This window comes from Polypterus senegalus, chromosome 18, assembly GCF_016835505.1.
Source record: "Polypterus senegalus isolate Bchr_013 chromosome 18, ASM1683550v1, whole genome shotgun sequence".
Taxonomy (NCBI): Eukaryota; Metazoa; Chordata; class Cladistia; order Polypteriformes; family Polypteridae; genus Polypterus; species Polypterus senegalus.
Window position 1 is genome coordinate 23,290,571 of NC_053171.1, and position 25,021 is coordinate 23,315,591.

A 25,021-nucleotide genomic window follows, 5' to 3' on the forward strand; every position below is an offset into this window, starting at 1 on the left:
AACCTACCAGGTGATTAGACATACAGGAATCAAAGGCAATATATAGCAAATTAGTTGGGGGTGGGTGCAAGTGAGGGGCATCAATAAGCTGGGGTTCGGGGGTGTTGATTTTAAAGTCTTTTTTATTTTTTCCTTCTGTTTAAGCTTGCATATGCTGTGCTCATGTCCAAATGTCTGTTAATGGTGTTTTCATTTGAGAGTCACGTTTCAAGCACCTCTCTGTCACTTTTAGTATCTCATAGCTTATGCATCTCATTATACAGTGTATATGTTTTAAAACAAAATCTTTGCATTTATATAGCACTTTTCTCACTACTCAAAGCGCACAACAATTACAGGTTAAGGGCCTTGCTCAAGGGCCCAACAGAGCAGAGTCCCTTTTGCCATTTACGGGATTCGAACCGGCAACCTTCCGATTCCCAGTGCAGATCCTTAACTTGACAATGTATGCAATTTCGCTATACGATTTAAGTGTTTCAGTATACAATGTATTTGTTTGACTATACAGTGTATATGATTCACTACAGAATGTACATGTTTCACTGTACAGCAGCGTTTCTCAACCTTTAAGTATTTGCGACCCGAGTTTTCATAACAGTTTTAATCGCGCCCCCGCTAACATTTTTTTGAAATGTAGATGCATATTTTATTATACCTACAGTACTTAACTTTTATCGACATTTATCTAACTCTATATTTATTGTTCTAGTATCAGAATTTAGTTTAAGATAAATTGTTTTGGTTTCAACAGATTTTTTTTTTCATATTTTTGATTCTTGTTTTCTTTTTTTCACATCTTCGCGCCCCCAGGTTGAGAGCCACTGCTGTACAGTATAAGTGTTTCAGTACAGTATACAGTACAGTGAATACGTTTCACTACAGAATGTACCTGTAGGTGTTTCACTATACAGCGTACTCATTTAACTGTACAGTGTATGCAGTTCACTTTAGAATATCTGCATTTTATTGTATGCATGTCACTATTGAATGTATGCGTTTCAGTATATACTTTATAAACTTTTCACATCAGAGTGTATGCATTTCAGTAGAGAGTGTATGTACTGTTAACAATGATTTATGTCCTAAATGGCACCTCATACTTAGTAAACCTCATCTGTTGCTCCTATACACATTAATCTCCTTTTCCCACCTTCTCTGAGATAAAATGTTATGGATTTAAGATACTTGGGGATTTAAATATAGATAATGTATTTGCATCTTATGAACACTTAAGCTCTAAATTTAACTTTCCAGCTACACACTTTTTTCCTATATGCAAATTAGAACTTTTGTTAAGAGACCTAGCCAGATTTTCCACATCTCACACCCATATTTATCCCAGATGCCATACTGTTTAGTTTTGATGAAGACTCAGACAGCATTTCAGCAATATACAGTATTTTTGTTTTCTCAAATAATTTACCCTTTAAACATCCAATGGAAAGGTGGGAAAGGGATCTCAGAAAAGGACTGGAACTCAGCCATACATAGAATACACTCTTAAAAATAAAGGCAATGACATAGGGGAACCATTTTTGGCTCCCAACAGACCCTTCTACAAGAAGGTTCCAGAGAGACCCCTTTATTTATTTAGATCTGTAACAGGCTTCATACAGTAAATAACCATGAATAGATGGTAACAGACTTGTGAAATACCAATGGCTCCTGATTTTAAAAGGACTCTCTCACTGTATACAGTAGCACAGGCCAAGTCAACATTTTCTTAATGTGTTGGTGTCCTGCTAGGCAGTCTACCATGCACTAAAGATTTCAGTTTTGTTCTCTACATATGAGGAGTTTTTTCAAAGCACAAAGAACCTACTTCATTTGCAAAGAACCCTTTCCAGAATGAAGTGGTGCTTTGTCAAGCAAAAGTAGAACCACGAAGCCCAGTAAAGAACCATAAAATGCCATTAAAGGCTCCCTAGTTTTAGCAACATAGTTCGATATGCACCAAGCATTCTACATTTTAGCTAAAGGTCTGTTATTGATCACATTTATCTTGTTTAAAAATGTACTCAGGGCAGGCTCAAAGCTGCGAGTGCTGCCATCCAGCTCAAGCCTCACCAAACCACAAGTTTTGGGAGAGCACTAAATTAACAACATGTTGGACCAAACTCTTTACACACCTCTCAGATAGCGTTGGTGTTACTATCACCTTTAATCCATTAACAGTTATATTTGGGGCACCAGGATGGAATTACAGTGCATAGGAAAAAAATATTGATTGTAATTGGCCCATGCCACACTACCAGCACTTACCCTGTGCAACTGGAAGAATCCCAGCCCACCTTCCATAACTCAGTGGGTAAGCGACCTTCCATATTGTCTCAAATTAGAACACATCAGATTCTACCTTACAGGATATGTGCAAAACATTTTTAAAACATGGCAAGAATTCATTAATATTAATTTAGAATAAACATTCTGAGCCTGTGATTGTCTCTCTTATGCTATTAATGGTTGTATCATACTTTAAACGTGTTTTTGCTTTTTTCTCACTTCTGTTTCGCTGTCTCTTGAGTGTTGGTTGAATCTTGTTTTGTTTTTTCTTTTTGTTTCTATTTTATCTTTATTTTCTCTGCATTCAAATTAAAGTAAATGGTTATATGTTATGTTATTATTATGTTTGATTGACAAACCTATCATTGTGATGTTCTCACTTTGAAAAATATACCAGCTGTGCTAACCATCTAAGATGGATTGAAATCTAAGTAATCAGCACAGCCTGCAGTGTTAACGCTTGCAGGGCACCATCTATTGGAATGTATTTTGTAATATTTGTGGTAATAAAATGCATTGCATTTGTCATTCCAACAGATGGCACATCACAAACATTAGTAGTAATAAAATGTATAAATACAAGTGTTTGTGATGCACTGTTGGTCATTCTGTTGGAATGACAAATGCAATGCATATGTTGCTGGTATGTGCCATTTGGTATGGGATTTGTAAAAGCAGTGTAAATGTTTGTGAAGCGCCATCTATTAGAATGAGAAATGCAATGCATTTTATTGCTACAAATATTTGTGATGCACCATCTGTTAGAATGAGAGACATAGCAACCAGACGGAGACACAGATACACAGACACACAAACACTTGTTCTTTTATTAAGGCGGACTACCTGTGCTATGTGTCTAAGACAGATTGAAATTTATGTAATCACCACAGCCCTAGGTGTTAATGCTTTTAGGTCACCATTTATTGAAATGCATTTTGTAATGCATGTGGTAATAAAATGCATTGCATTTGTCATTTCAACAGATGGTGAATAACAAATATTTCTTGTAATATAATGCATTACTACAAATGTTTGCAATGCATTATCTGTTGGAAAGGCAAATGCAATGCATTTTATTACTACAAATGTTTGTGATGCACCATCCACTGGAATGATAGAGACATAAAAACTGGATGGACACACAGACACTCATCTTTCAATTAAGCGGTGTAGCAGATTTAGGTCCATCTTGCAGTTACTCTTTGTTGGATATATTCAGTGTCAACTTTTGCACTGGTGTGTGTCTGTCTAGTTGCTAGGTCTCATTTATCCAACAGATGACGCATCACAAACATTAGCACTGCATTTATGAATCCTGTACCAAATGGCATGCAACAGAGACATAACAGCTGGAAGGTCACCCAGATAGACACAAATACATTTATCCTTTTATTAAGGATATATATATATATATATATATATATATATATATATATATATATATATATATATATAAAAAATCTCCTTCTACTGTATATAAAAGCGGTCGGGTGTCCTTCCGTCCCGTGAGTGCTACGCAGGCGCAGTTTCACACACGACCCGTCCATTTTGCAATGCACGATGGGATTTGTAGTTTCGTTTTTCCAGGTAAAAGATGATTTTTACTCCAGACTGTGCGATATCTTCTTCTTCTTTCTTACTATAGAAAAGCGGTCGGGGTTGTCCTTCCGTCCCGTGAGTGGAAAGTGTAGCGTTATTCCGCTTATCACAGACTTATTACTTGAAGCTTGCGGTACGAAGCGACATGATGTGAGCAGAGTTCTGGTGTTCCCATCGTTCCCATGCTTTTGTGCGCGATGCGCTGGAAAAATAGAGAAAATTATGTCTCTGGAAATAATTAATGTTGATGGAGTACAAATGCCTCACCGCGTAGTAAATATCAGGGGAGTTCAAAAAGGCGACCTCAATATAGAAAAAAGTTTAAATTTCATCACAAAATAACAGAAACTATGAGTATTAAAGTAATACCGCTCAAATGCAATATAACTAAATTAATGAGTTTGTATAAAATATCAAATTGATCTACATATTGAATTGCCTTAAGAAGTGGTCAACTTAAAAGTCAGTCGCCTTAAAAGGCGGGTGAGCCTAGTGTGTGTGTGTATATATATATATATATATATATATTTGTGTGTATGAATGTGCATTGTAAGCAATAGTGGTTGCCACGGAGCTATAAATTCCAGACTTACTCAGAAACATTTACAGGTTCAATTATGGTTAATTTATTGCACACAATAATTTAATTAACAGTAAGCCACAATTAAAGTACCACAAGCACAAATATTCCAAGGTCTTTCCCTCTTCATCCACTTCTATCAATGAGCTTTGTCTCCTGTCTCCCAACACAGACTCTTTGGGTAAGGCAGAGCAGGTCCTTTTAGCACTTCTGAGTCAAGCAGCACCATTGTACATATATAAGAAAATCCTGTTTCATCATTGGCAGCCCTCAGGACAGGAGAACTGGATTTAATTGAGAAATTGAGAAGGGATTTTTCACTACAGAGTAGATGGGCACTGGACCTCTGCGTACAAAAAGGGGTGCAAGGCAGAAACCAACCCTGGATGGGGTGTCAGTCTACAGCAAGATGCACACCCACAGTGCACTAATGCTGCCTGCTTAAGGACATGCTTTTTATGCAGCTCCCGGGGTGCAGTTTTCGTGCTGATGTTTTGAACTCCATTTGTGAATGATGCAACAGAGGACAGGCAATTTTTACACAAAATACACTTTAGCACTTGGTGGCCCGATTTCATGATTTGCATGATCTACCACTTAATGGATGAGCTGTTGTTGTCCCTCGATGTTTCCACTTTACAATAACAGAAGATCTAACAGAGTAAAACTTTCACTTACTGACTTGTGGCAAAGGTGCCATCCTATGACAGGGCCACGTTTAAAGTCACTGAGCTCTTCAGGGCAACCCATTCTACTGCCAGTGTTTCTCAGTGGAGACTATATCACTATGTGCTTGAGTTTATGCACCTGGCCACATAGTGCATTTAAGGTAGTTCTCACTTCTGGGGAGGACAGCACTTACACTTACTCACAATAGAGCAGTTTTGAGCCACCAATTAAACTGTGCATCTAAAAGCAAACATCTGTGCCCTGCAGCTGAAGGGTCTGGTCTGCTTTGACAGACTAAGGGTGTCCCAGGAAGAAGGCTGTGTGGCAGACTTAAGATGGATTTCAGAATTCTCAAGGGAACTGATGAAGTTAATCCAGTTAATCTCATTCAACATAAAGTCAAACCAGTGGTACCCAAGGATTCTCCAAAGAGACACAGTACCGAAAGAGTCCATTCTTCGTCTCAGATCATTGGATAGCGTCCATGTCTCGCAATCATATAGCAAGACAGGAAGCTCCAGGACTCTAAAGACTTGGACCTTCATGCTTTTATAAGAGAAATCAGGAGCGCCACACACCCCTTTCCAGTGACCTCATAACCCCCATGCTCTCCCAGTCTGTCTTTTAACTTTATAGGAAGAGTCACCAGACACATGAATGTCACTGCCAAGGTAAGTAAACCTCTCAACAAGGTCAACACTGTTTCTGCAGACAGACGCACTGTTGATGGCTGTGCCTAAGAGGTCACTAAAGGCCTGGATCTTGGTTTTTATCCAGGACACTCCCAAGACCAGACACTCAGACTCCTCCATGGACTCCATGAAGATCACAGCATCATCAGCAAAGTCAAGATCAGTTAAACTTTTTTCACTAACAGACACCCAACAGCCACTGGACCACACGACCTTGACAACACCCAGTCCATGCAAGCACTGAACACAGCAGGAACAAAAACACACCCCTGCTGCACTGCAGTGTTGTTATTATTATGTTATTATTGTGATCCAAAGGCATTCTTTTTTACTCTCAAGTCATTCCTCTCAAGAAAAGCAAAAAGCACCCACTCACCTCAGACTTCAAGGCTTAGTTTTCTAGTCAAGTGCCAGCTTTCATGTCTCTGGAAATAAAAGACAGATCTTGTGTTTCATTCAGATGGCTGTTGTCCTCGTGTTGTGGAAATGCGTCTGCTCTTCCTTCCTTGTTTTTCACTGCTTTATTTGCATTCTCGGTACCTGGAAAGATGAGAAATGGTCAGGAAGAGGCAAATCTTGAAATGCAGATCAGTTAAAACCACATTCCCTGTCTGTTTTTAGAGGTTCTGTAGCTTGATCTGGAGTACAATACTCAAAAAAAGGGGCTCTGGTTTTCATTGAGATGTTAAGTGTATCAATTGTGGACATGACAGTCGGTTGTTATTACTTTGATACAGTTTAAACTCTTTGGTCCATAACAACTCTCATCATTCCATTACTAACTCCTGTGGACAACAATGGCTTCAGGATTTTTTCACCAGGCATCACAAACATCTTAGATGGCAGGTGATTTTCACACCAGTATGATAAACAAATAGGATAGTAGTTACTAGTAGGATAAGAACTGTTGAACAATGTGCACCCTAACCTCCAAGATGGTGGACAGAAAACCAGAAGGTTGCTGCTTGATCCTCTATACTGACTCATCATGTGACCCTGAATGAGTAAACTAACTTGCTAGAGTTCACATGACAGAAAACAAAAAAACAAAAACACTATAACATTATGATCTTAATTAAAAAGTCACCAAATGTTTGTTACTTATGATGCCGCTTGCACAACACCTGTTGAAATTAACATGGCAGCCCTTGCAGCACATAAAAATGAAAAAGGAATTGCCTTATTAGCCTTTCAACCAATCCTTATTACTAACTTTCATGTCATTAAAATGTTTTATATACATAACTACTCCTTTTAGAAACTAAGCACACAACTAAAATGCACCAGTTGATTCCTACATTTTTTACCATGCAAGAAAAGTTAATCTTTTCGTGACCCCTAGTGGTGATTTGAAAGGTTGCGGGGAGGCTAAAACTGATACATCACATGATTCGGCGAGGTCAGCTGATAGCGATACATTTTGTTGTTTGGAATTACGGATGCATGACATTTTTTATTATATTCTGACAAGCTAGACAGCGTGCGTTGTCGTGTCATATAACCGCTCTTCCATCATTACTGCAGGACGCAATCGGTGATGCGCTGTTGTTAGGGGGCGCAAAAGCTCGAAGAAGTTACACCTGAAAGAGGAACTGCTCTGCAAGACGGCCTTGCAGGCTTTGAGCTAGATGTTGTAAAAAATACGGAACGTTTCAAACAGGACAGTAACCTTTCTGAATTCGGGCTGTATACACCCTTTTTTACAGATGGCATCCATTCTGGAAGAATACGAGTATTCTCAGAGCTCCCGACACAGTGCACTACAGCAAAGCCGTCTCTCCGCGTCCAACATTGGGATTGCGCACTCGGGTAAGTGCGAGGCCTCGGGCCTCTTGATGGGAGTCAACGGCCTGGAGAGTTAATTATTTTTTGTGATCAGATTCCTTTTCTATACCGAAAGGTAAAGTCAGCAATTTCTAGCGTAGTTTGACTGAACAGGAACGGATGCGAGTGATAAAAAGCACCGCCAGATCGTACGGTCTCATTGACTTTTAAGTCCGCAAATTCAGTTTTATAGAACATGTAGTCATGCAAGATATAGGAAAATACTGCCAGGTGGTGCGGGTCACATTCACTTTAACTTACTTTATCTACTCCAAAAAACGATTCCTGACTATAGAGTGACGCCCAGTCACCATTGTTAAGATGTGCGTTTTAGGTAGGGTGGTCAGATTTGACAGGCACTTAACAGCCCAATCACAGTCACAATCCTGCGTTTGCTAGGGAGGGACGATACTGATATAAGTGATTTATGTGTCCGTATAGGAATTTGTTTTCAAATGATGGTAGCGTTTCAGAATGGCTAATATAAATGGGTCAGTCTGTATTTAAATTAATATTATGACACGGCATCAATTTATAGAATGAACATGTCATGTCAGTTTCTAACCCTCCGACGCCAGACCACGGCAGTGGGAGGGTGGTGCTGGAGCCTATCCCAGCTGCCATAGGGCACAAGGTAGGAGCAAACCAAGGACAGTGTGCCCATTCATTGCAGGGAAAACACAATTAACACACGCTATGGCCAATTTAGCTTTGCCAGTTCCCCTAAACTGCATATCTTTGGGCTGTAGGAAGATTCTTGTGCAAAGACAGGGACAAACTCCACACAGGGAGCATCCGGGTCGCAAACCTCTGTCTCCTTAATGAGAGGCAGCAGCATTACCACTGCACTATCATGCCACCCAGGATGGACATACAAATGCAATAAAGATAAGAATGTTTTCTTTTTAAAATAGATTTGGTTGTTTGTTTAATACATGTAAAACAGGCAGTCACTTCATGAAAGTACTTAAACTAACCTCCTTAGAACACTAACATTTACAAAAAAATATTCCCACATTTGCACTTTCTATTATATTCTGCCCTTCTGTTTTGTCGAAATTTTTTCATATTAGCTTTACATTTATAAAAGTTTCAAATTTGTATTTAGAAAAAGTAACATTGACATTTTTATGCTTAATCCTATTTTGTTTCTGCGGGTGCAAGACAGAAACAATTCCTGGACTGGGTAACAGCCCATCACAGGGTGAACAAACACACACACACAAGGGCCCACATAACTGTCAAACCACCTAAACTGTATGTCTTTGGGCTGTGGGAAGAGACAGGAGGAACACAATATAAGTTTAACAATACAAAACCTATATTTTGTTACACTAAATGTTTTTACAAATACTGTTAAAATACTTTTAAATCCACTAAACTTGCAAAATAATTGTTTTTATTAACATTTAACCAGGCACTTATTTTTTTGAAAAGAAACACTACTTTCAATCAACGTTTTCACCTTCAAATTAGGCGTAGCTATTAAGTATTTTGCATAGTGTTATACTATTTACCATTCTTATTTATGGATATTGGGCTTATTGAACCCTTCATTTTAATCAGAAGAAGGGGGAAAAAAGTGGACAAAATGCTCTGACGTTTGTGCTTTCCACTATTATGTGTCCTCCGTTATGCTAACAATGGGCTTTATGTTTTATAAATATTAATGAGTGGTAAATCGCAAAATGTTAAACTCAACTAAAAAGTCTTCAGTAAACCCCCATCTACATAACCCTGCTAGCAGCAGTTACCTGGATGATGTCCTCTGCCTCTTTGAAAACTCTCCAGCAACTTTTCTTAACTGACACAGATTGTAGCCAAATCGCAGTGATTCAGATTTGCATCTTTTTTTATGTTTTACAAAACACTTTTTTTTTTTTCTTTTTCATTTAAATAGCATTCTTGTTTTGCCACTGTGCTGCTCTTTCTTCTCACACATATTGCATTGGGCAGCTGTATTCTTTTCCAGCTGTGAAAAGTGGCAGCATATGTCTGCCATTGTCGCACATTGTCCACGCTTTTAGAACATTTGAACAATCTTGATGAGAACAGGCCATTCAGCCCAACAAAGCTCGCCAGTCCTCTCCACTTAATTCTTCTAAAATAACATCAAGTCAAGTTTTGAAAGTCCTGCTGTCTGCCACACTACTTGGTCACTTATTCCATGTGTCTGTCATTCTCGCTGTAAAGAAAAAAATTATAATGTTTGTGCTAAATTTACCCTTAACAAGTTCCCAACTGTGTTCTTGATGAACTCATTTTAAAGTCACTGTCTCAATCCACTGGACTAATTCCCTTCATAATTGTAAACATTTCAATCACATCTCTTATTAATTTTCTTTTGTTTAAACTGTAAAGGCTCAGCTCTTGTAATCTTTCCTCATAATTCATCCCCTGTAGCCCTGGAATCAGCCCAGTCGCTCTTTTCTGGACCTTTTCTACTGCTGTTATGTCCTTTTTGTAGCCAGGAGACCAAAACTGCACACAGGACTCCAGATGAGGCCTCACCAGTGTGTTATAAACCTTAAGCAGAACCTCCTTGGACTTGTACTTTACACATCAGGGCACTCTATAACCTGACATTCTGTTAGCCTTCTTAATGGCTTCTAAACACTATTTGGTAGTTGAGTCCACTACGACTCCTAAATCCTTCTCATATGGTGCACTCTCGATTTTCAGACCTTCCGTTGTGTATTTAGGCCTCACATTTTTACTTCCTATGTGTTAATACTTTACATTTACTGGCATTAAATTTCATTTGCCACAAATCTGTCCAAGACCCTTTGTAATGATTCAATGGATTCCAGATTATCTGCCAATCCATCTATGTTGGCACTGCCCCCTGGAGAACAGCATTCTTAACATCAGCCAATACTGATAAGGTTCCTTGCACCTTCACCCTCTGCTTCCTGTGTCTGAGCTAATTCTGCACCCATCTACACATCACACCATAAACTCCCACTTCTTTTATTTTGATGCCCATCCTCTCAGGTGGCACCTTATCAAATGCTTCTGAAAGTCAAGATAAATAATATCACATGCCCCACTTTGGTCAAGCCATTTTGTTGCTTCCTTGTAGAATTCCAGCATGTTAGTACAACATGAGTGCCCTCTTCTGAACCCATGTTGACTGTTCAGAAAAACACCCGTACTTGCCATGTGCTATTCAGTCTTTTTCTTAATAATTCCTTCCATTAATTTTCCTGTGGTGCACATTAAACATACTGGCCTATAGTTAGAATATTTATATACAGAATATTATAATAGAATATTTGCCATTTTCCAGTCCTTTGGAATTTCCACAGTGACTTCCTAAAAATATGCATCAAGGGTTTATATCTGTGCTTGCTAACCTCCTTAAGAACTCAAGGTTAAATATTATCTAGTCCTGTAGATTTGTTTGATTTCATCCTATTTAATCTGAGTAGTGCTTCTCCCTCTACAATTACCAAATCAGTCAGTACCTCTTTAGGAAAAGGTCCCATTTACCGCTGGGAGGTTATCTGCTTCATCACTTGTGAAGACCTCAGAAAAATGCAAGTTTAGAGCATCCACTATTTCACTGTCTGTATTTTTTAACTCTTCTTCACTATTCCTGATACACTTTACCTCCTCGACTGTTCTTTTACTACTAAAATACTGAAAGAATCTCTTTGGGTCATATTTCAATTTATCTGCTATATTCCTCTCTAACTTTCTTTTAGCCTCCCTAATATCCTTCTTAATGGTTGCCGTCAAGTTCTTATATGCCCTACGTTGGAGTTATTAGTCTTAACAGTTTTAGTTTTTGCATCCGCACTCTTCCAAAATACAGAGAATTGCATTATGTTATGGACACTTGACCTTAGTTGTTCAATCACCTCTACACCCCCAACTCTATCCTGATGACTACAAAATACCAAATCCAGACAAGCCCACGCACTCACTACCACCCCTCAGTGTTGGTGTTTTAACATAGTGTGTTATTGTTTTTTGTTACCATTTTTTAATTGCAAGTTCACAAATCTGTTTGAAGCTTTCACAATCAAGGCAATGAAGCACAAGCCAGTGAAGAAGTATGAAAAGCCTTGTATTATTTGTTCTCTTTAAGGTAGCCACAGTGATTTTGTAGGGGTAGGGGAAGAAATGTCAATATTGGGAATGCATCATTCACAAGACATTACGATGCATCTTGATTTCCACCCTCTGCTCAGGAAGGCCACACTAAATTTGAAAAGAAGTGCTGAATCTTCTGTACCGGTCTGTATGAATAAAGCCTTTTTCAATTGTTTGCTGACCTTGCATTGACCAGCAATCACCTGGCTGCATGGTTGTTAGCGATGCTGTTGGACTTCCAGTTTAAGTTGTGCAGTGTGTGTAGTCTGTGTGTTCTTTCTGTGTTATTGTGGTTTAACCCTTTTCACCTTAAAACTGTCTTATTCTAAACTTGAGGTGTTATGATTTCAATTTAAGCAGCTCATATCAAATACCATTTTTCTGAGAAGAGGGTGGTTGGTAGGCTTTCATTTTTTGTTTTATCAATATACAGTGGTACCTCGGTATACGTCCTTAATCCGTTCCAGATCCTTTGACTTATACCAAACAGGACGTATACCAAATGAATTTTTCCCATAAGGAATAAAGGGAAAATGATTAATCCGTTCCCATGAAAAAAAATCCTATTGTTATTGGCATATTATACGTTGATGGGGTTGTATAAAATAATTTAAACACTGCTAAATGAAAATTTAACCTCACTTTTTAATAACGTCTTTGTTTTTCACAATCATACATACCGTCATTCTCGGCGTATGGTATGCAGCACCCAAGTCCCGGATACGCATGCCACCTTCATACTTTCCAACAATTCATACAAATTTAAGCGAAAAAACACAAAATCACGTAAAAATTCACAGAGTTATAGCACATACTGACGCTCGTGGGCAGTCGTGGCTTTGTCTCGAGAGAGGTAAACAAGGGTAGCGCATGATGTTCTAGCACACAAGTCGTATACCAAGCCAAATTTTTTTGCGTCCAAACAGGATGTATACCAAGTTGGACTTATTCCAAAGCGGACGTATACCAAGGTACTACTGTATCTGCATTTTGTCAGATAATGACAATGTCAGTGTTTCACAATGAACTGATGCTAATCAGGACAGAACAGGCACCAGCAACCCATTGTTTGATAGATTTTTTTTTATTTTGCAATGTGAAAGGTGCATGTATCTTGTATGTTTCAGTAGTCAGTAGCAGAAGAGGGAAAGACATTAGCTGTGTAAGTTAAAGTCTGCACATTTATAGAAAAGTTCCAGAATGGCCCCAACAGAATGTTTATGGAGAAATGCTACTGGTTACAACTGATTAAGGAGTTTTTTTGGAGCACAGAAAGGGTAAGTGACTTGCTGAGAGTCCTTAATTGAGTTGTAGATGGAAATTGAAGTGTCATCTTTGGTAGCTCATCCAGGCTCCAGCTACCCATGACCTTACTGGATTTAGCAGGTTTGAGAATGGTTGTTGTTACATCTGGGTTTCTAGTTTGGTGAAAGAGAAGGCAGTAAAGTATTAGTGGAAAATGAGTTTGATCCCATAATGGAGGATACTAATCTACAGTAGCATATGTCTTCAGTTTCTTGCAGCTAGGCACTATGTTTCCAGTTTTACAGCTTTGGTTTTGTGTATTTCCTGAATGCATCTTTGTGATTTGTGTATAGTGTACAATGAATGCATTTTTTAAATTTACAACAGTTGTAATCAAACAAACTTAATTCTTGATAACAACTGTGCCTTTAGTCACTATGGACTGTAAATGCAATTACGGTGAATAATTCAGAAATCAATCAAGGATATAGTTAGTGCTACCTCCCAAGCATTTATGTTTCATATTAGTCTTAACAGTCCTCTTCTACCTGATCAAAGAGCCCAAAATGAAGTAGAAATATTTATCATACATCTTTATCATGCTGCAACCTTTGTGGTGTCACAACCTCCCTTCACCCATATAAGTGTTATCACAACCCTCCCAGGTAGGTGGGGGGCTCCGACTTTTTGAATCAAGGGCATTCATCAGAGCACACCCTTTAGTGAATCGACCACAAACATAAAAGCGCTCCTCCTTGTGATTTGAGTGCAGTTGTCGATGGAGGTTGAGTGCGATTGTTGCAGCGGCGACCTGCCATGATTCACCATGAGCCATTACCATTATAAACAACAGCAACCCACTTGAGAAACACTGAGCTAGAAGGATCTCTGCTCCTTTTCCTGGTACTGTCAGTCAAGGAAATCACTAAGTTGTCCAAAATATGTGAGCAAGCAAATTCTTTGGAATTCCTGGTTGCCTGTGAGGAGTTTGCCTGTTCTCCACATGTCTCCATGGGTTTTTCCCTCGCATATCTACACATGTACATTCTACATTAATTAGTAAATTTAAATTGGCTCCATTTTGAATGCAAGCATGTGTGTGTATGTGTGTTCGGGGGGCATGCAATGAACTGGCATCCTGTCCTTGCCTGGTCCCTACCTTGTGCAGATGCTGCCTGGGATAGGCCCTGGAACTGGATTAAGCAGGCTTGGCATGGTTATTATATGGTTCATCCACAAATTGTTTGGGTTCTTTGTCTGAAAGAGGTTAATGACAAGTCAAATCATCCTAACTTGAAAAAGAATCATGTCCTGTACACTACTTGTGAGAATGTCCTTTTTATTATTATTAATCAAAGTCCTTTACTAACTTACCAAGTCATAGGTAAGAGTATTTGGTGAATAATTTGTAATTCATATCCATTTATGAAATACTGCATGGAATTAGATGTACATTGAGAGGAGCTGCTGGATCACTGCTCCAGGGATGTCGGTCTCAGTCCAAGGCCTGGTCATTGCCTGCATGGAGTTGGCATATTTATCTGGCAGTTTTATATATTTCATTTATTAACATACAGTATTAATTCATTTGATCATAAGCAGCATGCAAAGTGGTCAAGCTTTCAGCTTCTTTATTACCATTTGAATCCTGAAAGAATAATGTATATTGTTCAGCAAAAATAACCAAATAAATACCTTTTTTTTTTTAAATGTATTGTGAATTCTGTCTTTATCTGAAAAGCACACATAGTTATCTCAGGGTATTTTGGTAGTCTCTTCTTTTTTTTGTGTGAAACTAATCCCTTTAGAAGTGTTGACAGTGGAACTCCTTATCTCCTTATCTCAGGCTTGAGTCGTGTGCCTGGTGAACTTTGCAAGTTCCCTCCATGATTATCTGGGTTTTCCTCCCACATCCCCAAAGACATGCGGGTTTATTTAACTGGAGACTCTGAATTGCCCCACTATGTGGTGACGGTGTGTGCACATATGTGTTCTGCAGTGGACTAGCACCCTGTCCAAGATGGTCTCCTGCCCAGTGCTGATGGGATAGGCTTTGGCCCCTGTCACTCTGAATTGGATTTGGAGTTTCTAAGTAGCACCACAGACTAAACACACATTTGTTTCTTAGGGTTTGTAAATGCTCGATTGGAAGAAGAGAAACCAATCTTCACAAAACAGAGGATTGACTTCACTCCACCTGAGAAGATTAACCACTTGACTGTGTGTAACAACCAGCTCTGCATGAGCCTTGGGAAGGACACCCTGCTGAGGTATGATAAGAAGTTTTATGGAAATGCACCTGTTCTGTTCTTCTGTTGTTAGATCTTTATGACCTTTAATTTTTAAAATATTCTGTGTTTGAGAATTAAAAGGGAGCATAATATCATCTACCTATTTCTCTCTTACTGTCTCCCTCAAGAATTGACCTAGGAAAGCCCGATCAGCCAAATCAGATTGAAATTGGACGCAAAGATGATGCAAAGGTATACAATTTGTTCTTGGATACAACTGGTAAGACATTTGTATTTTTCATATTACATTGCTCTCTGTGTTTGTGACTATAATAAAAATGTGATTATTTGTTACATTTTATTACTGTAAATAAGCAGGGCAACAAAGTAAGTGGTACTCCTAAAAGCTCTGTCATTCACTTCACTTACATAATTTTAATGGCACACTAACATGACTTCTAGCTGAGACATCCCCAGCAACTCAGTTCGACCAATCTGCACCCCACCCTGACAAAATCACTTTTGTCATAGATGTGGGCTCGTGTGTGTAAGAGGTGATCAATGAGCACTCACCCGGAAGTACAATAGATGTAATTAGGCCAACAAGGAAAGCATGTGTTTTGGGCCTTGCAAGCAGAGGAGAGGTTTATTTATCTGATGTTGTATGTTTTACGTACCATGGCAGAATGGGGGGAAAAAAGAAAAAAAAAGGGGAATAGATTATGGCTGAATGTGCCGTGCCTGGAAAGCATTTGTACATTACCAGCTCTGTCAGGCAGCATGTAGGGTTGTGCAGTAAAGTACTGAAAACCCCAAATTTTAAAGCTTTACAGTACCAGTATTTTGGAATTTTTGTACTGGAAGTAAATGTGAGCTTTTCTCTCAATTGCTCCCTCCTTTGCTCGACACTTGCCAGTGTGATGTTAAAAAACAAAACCACAGGCTTCAATGTGATTGAAGCTTCATAGGGGACCACTCTCGCCTATTGCATCGATGCAATCAGGACTTCACGGCTAAAAGAAAGAAACAATGAATAGTGAGGAGCGTTGGAGTAAGACAAGGAGGTTTTAGAGTTATCCGTTGTTTGCATTGTAACCGTTTTGGTACTGGTACTGAGATCCAACACTAGCTGCATGTTATTGGGTGCCAGAAAAGGGAGTTAGGTTGAGATATTTTGCATATGTGAACCTGTGCTGGAAAGAAGACACCGAGTTGTCTAATTTGTCATCCCTGCAAAAAGCAGATGTGTAATCTGACATCTTCTGGGAAGAAGATGATCAGCAACTGCAGTTGTCAAGTTTGACATGCCCTCCAAATGGAAGTTGTGTAACCTTTTAAATAATGATTTAATGTAAAGTTTAATAAAAATGTTCAATTTTTAATTTTTTTGACTTAATGGAGGGAGCAGGGTGGCACAGTGATAGTGCTGCTCCTTTGCTGTAAGGAAACCAGAGTTTGTGTGTTGGCTTGTCCGGTTTCTGCCTACATTACAAAGATATGCAGGTTAGGTGACTTTGCAGGATTAAAATGGCCTTAGTGTGGGGATGTGTGTGGTCACTCTGCGGTGGAATGGTACCCTGTCCAGGTATTGTTCCTGCCTTGCATCCGATGATTGTTGGGAAAGGCTTCAAATGCCCTGTGATGAGTGAAATAATGGATGGAGGAATTACTGGAACATTAACTAATCCTAGACAAGTGAGTCTGTTTTACTGTTCAGGCTACAGTAACTATGTGCTGAACAAGACAGTGAAGCTACCAAATTCTTAGTAACGTTTTATTTTTCCTCCTAATGCTTTCAGGCCAGCTTAGCATGTCTTTGGTCTGCTGCCAGTTGTTTTCCAGTGGGCTTCACATGATACATCTTAACATTTATTTATATGAACCTCTTACTGTTGTTCCTATACATGACAATTTCCTATTTCAGTCACCTTTAACTTGTGCAATATTTAATATGTGGAAATAGTGACATTTATAGGTTTATATAGTCATTATTGTCATATGTATATAGTATAGTAAAATTCTCACTTGCATGTGATGATAAACAAGGAACACATTGCCAGTCTCCGGCAATATGAATAGTGAGAAAAATATTTAGAGATCTCTATACTAATAATATCTCTGCATTATAAAAAAAATATTGGGTCGAGACGTGATTTTCTCGGAGACACTTTAACGTCCCATGAGACAAAAGGGCAGCTGCAGTACAGACTTCTAAATGTTCGAAGCGCTGCACGACATGCAGATCACGCAGCATGGCACAAGCAGCAGCAGCAAGCCAGCTGATCGAGATAAAAGATAAAAAAAAATGTATTTGTTTCCCATTGTATCACAGTTTAAGAGGGGGTTTCGGAGGAGCGACTGCATCTCCTTAGCGTGCGTTCAGCGGCCCCCTCTTCACAACGTGAAAGAAAGAGATGCGCATAGCGTGCCCCTTGAGGACAAGTGAAGCGAGCAGGGGGCAAAGCCTCCTAGTACTTGCACATTTTCAACTGTTATGCTCTAAATACAATCTTCCAGTATCACATTTTCTTTTATATACACAACCAACCCATCTCATCTTTCACCTGTATACAGGTTAACCTGGTTGAAGATTTAGATGGCCTGTCTGCACTATAAAAAAAAAAAATGAAAAAAAAAATGAACCTCCTTGGTGTTCATCCCATTTATGGTGACTCTGGCTTACAGTACTTGTAATGATCTGCTTTAAATTATGAAGCCTGAATAACTTGTAAGGACAATATTCCGCTGCCATCTAGTGGATAAAATAACATGCTGCAAAAACAAATGAATATTCCAATGTGATTTGCCATGCTAAAGTAACTCATCAATATTCATGAGCTTGGCATAGCCTTTAAACAAAACACAATGGCGTGTAAATGAAGAGCCTTAAAGGCAGTTTTAGAACAAACTGAAACTGAACTATTAGTTGAATCAAGTGACAATGACGACAGTGTGAATTGGTCATCAGACGTTGACACGGATAGTAAAATTTACGCATACAGCACCGTACTGAACTGTCGTGATGTGCCTGGTGACTTTGGTTGCCTAAAGGCTTGTCATGCTACCAGAAGGTGTGTGGCAAAAATGCAAAATGATTGTGATCAAGTGGAAAGACAAGAAAACCGTTAGACCCAGAAGACCTGATCGCAATGCAACTACTGTCAATGTTTATGTCAGGGGAAATGTTTGTGTGGATCAAGCACTGACATTCTACCTTCTCATGCTCAAACAACAGAAAAAAATATAAGAAATGTGTGCCTGTCCTGATTGTGAGGTCGGGCTGTGCATTGGTCACACAAAGTAAATCTACTAAATCTGCACCAGTAAAAAAATGAACACTAGACATCCCTACTGTATTTTATATGTTACATGTTTGTGTCATATAACTCTCTTTCTTGTTGAAAAAAAAAATTTCTGAGGGTAAACTTAACGCAGTGGAGGTCAATCATCTTGGGGAATGATGGTAAAGGGATCTTCGTGGCCACGGAACCCCTGCAGATTTTGTTTTTTTTTTCTTTTCTCCAGCCCTCTGGAGGAGTTTTTTTTTTCTATTCCCCTGGTCATCGGGACCTTACTTTATACTTTGTTACGTAGTATTGCCTAATCTTATTTTTATATTTTTCTTTTTTCATTCTTCATCTTGTAAAGCACTGAACTACATAATTTGTATGAAAATGTGCTTTATAAATAAATGTTGTTGTTGTTTGAGAGGAGTAATGGAGTTGAGCCATTTGTAAAATCCATTCCATTGAAATATATGTCAAGAAAGCAATAGTTTAACTATAATTTGTTTATCTTTCACATATTTGCTCCTGCCTTGCGCCCTGTGCTGGCTGGGATTGGCTCCAGCTGGAAAATGAATGAATGAATGAATGACTGACTGAAAAGTACCCATGGCAAGATCCAACCTGTGAATGACATCATCAAGCGCCTACATCACTAGTTCATCTGTTCTGAGAATGGCCTACAACTGAACCGTCTTGGCCAAAAATATTTTTACATATCCTGGATAGCCTTAGATTTAAACTAACCTCTAATGCCTTAACAGCAAAATTTGCAATAATATCAGAAACCTGATCCACCGTCTATAACTCGTTGGGAAAGCAGTTATCTGTTCTATCTTAAATTGAACAAAATCAAATTCTCTTTACAAGGATCTGTTCACAGTTTATTCAGAACTTGGCAAAGGCACATCAATGTTATCCTAAAGTTAATATGATGGACCTTTTTATTGCTGTTTAATCAAAAGTAAAGAACCATTTAGGATGAGGCTCTATGAATTGTCTAATTCTCTTCAATGGGTGGGTGCTGAGTGCTGATTTTTCCTGGGGTCTCTTGGGAACATGCTGTTGTTCTTGCTTTGTTATTTTCACTTAATTGGATTGTAGTTTATATTTTTTTATCTGAAATAAGGTATTGAATGTTTTAACTGCCTTCAATCTTAGGTTCTCATCTGGTGATCAGCCTCAACACAAATGAAAGTCTTTATCTGAATAGAAATACCCAAAAAATACGAAGTTTGTCCCGATGGAAAGGTCACCTCATTGAGAGCATTGGATGGAACAAATTTCTGGGCACAGAGGCCAACACTGGACCAATTCTGGTCGGAACAAATCAGGGTCACATTTATGAGGCTGAAATTTCAACTTCAGAAGGAAGCCTTTTCAGTACAAACCCAGACCAATATTTTCGACAGGTGCACATACTAGATGAAGATGGCAGCCCAGCACCAGTCTGCAGCTTGGAGATTGAGCGTGGGATTGAATCAAAATATTTTATCATAGCAACCACGAGAAAGCGCTTGTTTCAGTTTGTTGGCAGGGTACCTGAAGGATCAGAGCAGCAGGGTTTCAGCTCAATTTTCAATCAAAATGCGGACCATTTCCCCAGTTTTCAGGAGTTTCCAGCGAACTTAGGCTATAGTGAAATAGCATTTTACACTCCTAAGCTACGTACTTCTCCAAGATCATTTGCTTGGATGATGGGCAATGGTGTTCTTTATGGAACTGTTGACTACGGGCGTCCTGATTCTCTGTTGAGTGATGTCCAGGTCTGGGAATATCCCACAGACATTGACTTCAATTTCAACAAGCCTATTTCTATTGTCCTCACACAGTTCCACTTTTTACTGCTGCTGCCAGATCGAGTGAAAGCGGTTTGCATACTAAATGGACAAGTTGTATTTGAGGATGTTTTTCCAGATAAGTTTGGTTCCTTGAAAAAGATGATTAAAGATTTTGCAGTTGGGTTAATTTGGATCTACACAGAAAAAGCAGTTTTTCGTTACCATATTCAAAGAGAATCAAGGGATGTGTGGCAGATGTATATGAGCATGGGGAAATTTGATTTGGCCAAAGAGTACTGCAAAGACAGGCCAGAGTGCCGTGACATTGTATTGGCCAAAGAAGCAGAGAACTGCTTTCAGAACAAGAAATATATTGAAAGTGCTAAGTGTTACGCTCTTACTCAGAATTACTTTGAAGAGATTGCATTGAAATTTATTGAGGCCAAACAAGAGGAAGCACTTAAAGAGTTCCTGTTAAAGAAACTCAAAAACCTAAAGCAAGGAGAGAAGACTCAGATCACACTTCTGGTGACATGGCTTGCTGAGCTTTACTTAAACAGACTGGGCACTTTGGAGGCAGATGAGACCAAACGCTGCCAGTTTTTAGACTCTCGAGATGAGTTTCGCAGTTTCCTCCGTGACTCCAAAATTAAAGAATGTCTGTATAACAACAGATCCACCATTTATGATCTTCTGGCCAGTCACGGTAATGTAGAAGACATGGTGTTTTTTTCAGTAATTATGCAGGACTATGAGAGAGTTATCTCTCACTACTGTCAACATGACGAGTATGATGAAGCAATTGATATTTTGTCTAAACATCGAGATGAAACTCTCTTTTACAAGTTCTCTCCAGTACTCATGCAGCATATTCCCAAGAAAGTTGTGGATGCCTGGATTCAGATGGGAAACAGACTTGATGCAAAGAAACTAATTCCTGCTCTTGTAAACTACAGCCAGATTGGAAGCACACAGCAGATCAATGAAACAATACGCTACATGGAATTCTGCGTGTATCAGCTGGCGGTGACGGATGAAGCAATTCATAACTATCTTTTATCTCTGTATGCCAAATATAAGCCAGAGGCTTTGCTATGGTATCTAGAGCAAGCAGGAACACACTCCTCAGACATTCACTACGACCTGAAGTACGCCTTGCGACTGTGTGCTGAACATGGACATCATAAAGCCTGTGTCCATGTGTACAAGATAATGGAGCTCTACGAAGAGGCCGTGGATTTAGCATTGCAGGTACAGTATACATTTTTTTTGACATCATGTGCCTCAATGTTTTGGATCACTGTCTTGCTGACAAACAAACTTTTTCCTGATTTTCAGATTTTTGCTAGTTATTTTCCTGTGTTGTGCTCCATTCCTCATTTTTTTTTTCTTTCATGATAAAATTGCCAGTTGCTGAGAAACATCCTTTTAAGTTGATGCTAGTACCACCATACTTTACAGTGGGAATGGTTATGGCCATTCATTTTCACCACTCGTACTACTTTGCTTTCAGATCAGAATGTTCACATTTACTAAAATGAGACTTCTTGCTATAAATAATTTGTTTTCTTAAGACATGACATTTGCAAGCACTGTTTTTTACCCTGTGTTGTAGCCAAATCTTCTGTCTTGCTATTGTATAGTGGCCCTTTTATTGGAATACCTTTGATATTGTTTATCTGAGATCATTCTTAGTTGAAGCCTTTTTCATTCAGAGTTACAGCAGGTATTGCATCAGCTTAAATACAAAGATTGTTAGAGGAACATATATCCTTCAGCAATATAGCTATAGTTACGTTTTTCAGTGGCATACACTGAGCTCCAAGGGACAAACAGTTAATCTGAAATCGTTTTGTAACCTTACAGTGGGTATAGAAAATATCAACACACGATTTTTGTTGCTTTGCTGCCTGAAATGAAGGCACACAAACACAAATATTTTTTCCAGCAGTGTTTACTCCATGCAACTTATAATAGCCAAGTGAAAGATATAATATCAGATGATTAGGAAAAAAATCACTGAGATGGTTAAAAGACCATTTGACCCCCCCAATGTTTCAGTACTTTGTGGGGCCATCTTTTGCTTGGATTACAGCCATGAGTCTGTTGGGATACTTCTCTATCAACTTTGCACACCTAGACTGTGCAATATTTGCCCACTTTTTTTTACAGAACTCTTCAAGCTCGGTAAAATTGGAAGTTGACCGTTGGTGGACTGCAATCCATATATTTTCAGTAGGGTTCAAGTCTGGGCTCTGACTAGGCCATGAAAGGACAGTCACCTTTTTCTGCTTCAGTCATTGTGTGTTCAACTTTGCTGTGTGCTTTGGGTCATTATCATGTTGGAATATGAACCTTCTTCCCATTGACAACTTTCTGGTAGAGGACAGCAGGTTTTCCTCAAGCATTGGACGGTATTTTGCCTCATCCATTTTTCCTTCTGTCTTGACAAGTGCCCCAGTCCTTGCTGCAGAGAAACACTCCCACAACAGGATGCTACCTCCTCCATGCTGTAGTGTAGGTATGGTGTTCCTAGGATGGTAAGCTGTTTTGGCTTTCTGCCAGATGTATTGTTTGGCATTGAGGCCAGATAGTTTGATTTTGGTCTCATCTGTTCATAATACCTTTATCCATTTGGTCTCAGAATCTTCAAGGTGCATTTTGGAAAAGCTTAATCTCTTAGACTTGATGTGGCCTTTCTTGAGGAGTGGCTTTTTTTCTTACCACCGTCCCATATAAGCTACATTTATGGGGCATTCTTTGCCAAAAATTCCTGCAACTGCTTCAAAGATGCCATAGGCCTCTTGGTAGCTTCTCTGTCCAGTTTCATCCTCGAACTTCTGTCCAGTTTCATCCTCGCACTTCCATCCAGTTTGGAGGTATGGACTGATCTGGGAAGGGTCCTAGTAGTACCATACACTTTACTGTTCTTGATAATGGACTTTACTGTGCTCCTAGGGATTGATAAAGCCTTTTCACATTTTTTGCATCCATCTTCTGACTTGTGCCTGTCCACAACTTTATCCCCGAGACCTTTTGACAGTGCCTTGCCATCCATAGTTGACTGGAATGCTCTAAGAATAGCTGCTTTTATGCAGAACTAATCAGAATGATTACAACTGATCACAAGTGGAAGCCAATTTGCTTGGTGTGCAATGGAGAAGGTGATCAGTTACACCTGATTGAGTTTACAATTATTTTTTAGGAGGGGGTGACCCTTTAACCATCTTAGTGGTTCTGGGCTTTATTTTTTTTTTTTTTGTTTTATGAGCTGTTGCTTTTATATCTTTGACAGGGCTGTTATAGGTTTCACTGAGTAAATACAGCTGGAAAAATATTTTTTGCATGTTTCTTCATTTCAGACTGGAAATCAACAAAATGTGAATATTTTGAAGGGGGTGATTCTTTTCTATACCCACTGTAGTTCTGTGGCTAGTGTAGAATACTCTTTTTGTGTCTATTATACAGTATTTCTACCACATAGAGAAAAGAGGACTGGATTTATTCTTACACATTTATTTAAAGCTTGTAGTCTGCTAAAATCCCACAGACATTTTTATACATCAACACATTACATGACTTCAGGTAATAAACTGTATTGGAACAATATGAGACTTTCATTTTAAGGAATACTCTACCCATATTTTTTTAAAATGTTCTTTTACACTATTGTAGTTTGTAAGAAAAAGAAAAGAAAAAAAGAAAAAAAATTTTAATCTCATATTTTTGTGGAGAAACGTTCAAACTCTGTGTCATCGACGGGGATCAATGCTGGACAGGGCCAAAAGAATTAAAAAAGGTCAATTGGAAAGAAGGAAAAAAAAATTCTTACGTAGCTTCTGTTGCATAATCCACAAATCCATTTGTATGGTGAAAATGTCTTTCTTCAAACAGTAGTGGTAGTATTGTCACGTGTGGAGATTACAGTGAGATTTGCACTCTCTCATTTGACCAATATGAAACATGTTGCTATTCGACATGTCATGATAAACAAGGATGTATTAAAATAAGTGACTTCTAGTTATATAGTAGAAAACACAAATTAGCCCCATTTACAAATCTCTGTTAATGTGTTTGAGTGTATGTATGTGTGTATATATATATATATATATATATATATATATATATATATATATATACATATATACAGTTTATCCGGAAAGTATTAACAGCGCATCACTTTTTCCACATTTTGTTATGTTACAGCCTTATTCCAAATTGGATTAAATTAATTTTTTTCCTCAGAATTCTACACACAACACCCCATAATGACAACATGAAAAAAGTTTACTTGAGGTTTTTGCAAATTTATTAAAAATAAAAAAACAGAGAAATCCCTTGTACATAAGTGTTCACAGCCTTTGCTCAATACTTTGTCGATGCACCTTTGGCAGCAATTACAGCCTCAAGTCTTTTTGAATATGATGCCACAAGCTTGACACACCTATCCTTGGTCAGTTTCACCCATTTCTCTTTGCAACACCTCTCAAGCTCCATCAGGTTTGATGGGAAGCGTCGGTGCACAGCCAGTTTAAGATCTCTCCAGAGATGTTCAATCGGATTTAAGTCTGGGCTCTAGCTGGGCCACTCAAGGACATTCACAGAGTTGTCCTGAAGCCACTCCTTTGATATCTTGGCTGTGTCCTTAAGGTTGTTGTCCTGCTGAAAGATGAACCGTCGCCCCAGTCTGAGGTCAAGAGCGCCCTGGAGCAAGTTTTCATCCAGGATGTCTCTG

The 25,021-nt window shown here is 38.8% G+C and overlaps 1 protein-coding gene and 1 long non-coding RNA gene across 2 annotated transcripts in view; one reads left to right on the forward strand and one right to left on the reverse strand.

The window, feature by feature from the left end:
* Positions 1 to 4,604: 4,604 nt before the first annotated feature.
* LOC120518324 lies at positions 4,605 to 8,083 on the reverse strand. Its single transcript, XR_005631227.1, has 3 exons — positions 7,909 to 8,083; positions 6,200 to 6,363; positions 4,605 to 4,746 (listed from the first exon to the last, which is right to left on the reverse strand). It is a non-coding gene; the product is annotated as an uncharacterized LOC120518324 (long non-coding RNA).
* The window catches only part of vps18 (VPS18 core subunit of CORVET and HOPS complexes), a 31,647-nt gene continuing 13,825 nt past the window's right edge, over positions 7,200 to 25,021 (forward strand). The window contains exons 1-4 of the mRNA XM_039741060.1: positions 7,200 to 7,632; positions 15,119 to 15,260; positions 15,410 to 15,501; positions 19,667 to 21,537. Coding sequence (XP_039596994.1) covers positions 7,530 to 7,632; positions 15,119 to 15,260; positions 15,410 to 15,501; positions 19,667 to 21,537 — 2,208 coding nt within the window. The 5' untranslated portion in view covers positions 7,200 to 7,529. The remainder of the gene's footprint in view (positions 7,633 to 15,118; positions 15,261 to 15,409; positions 15,502 to 19,666; positions 21,538 to 25,021) is intronic.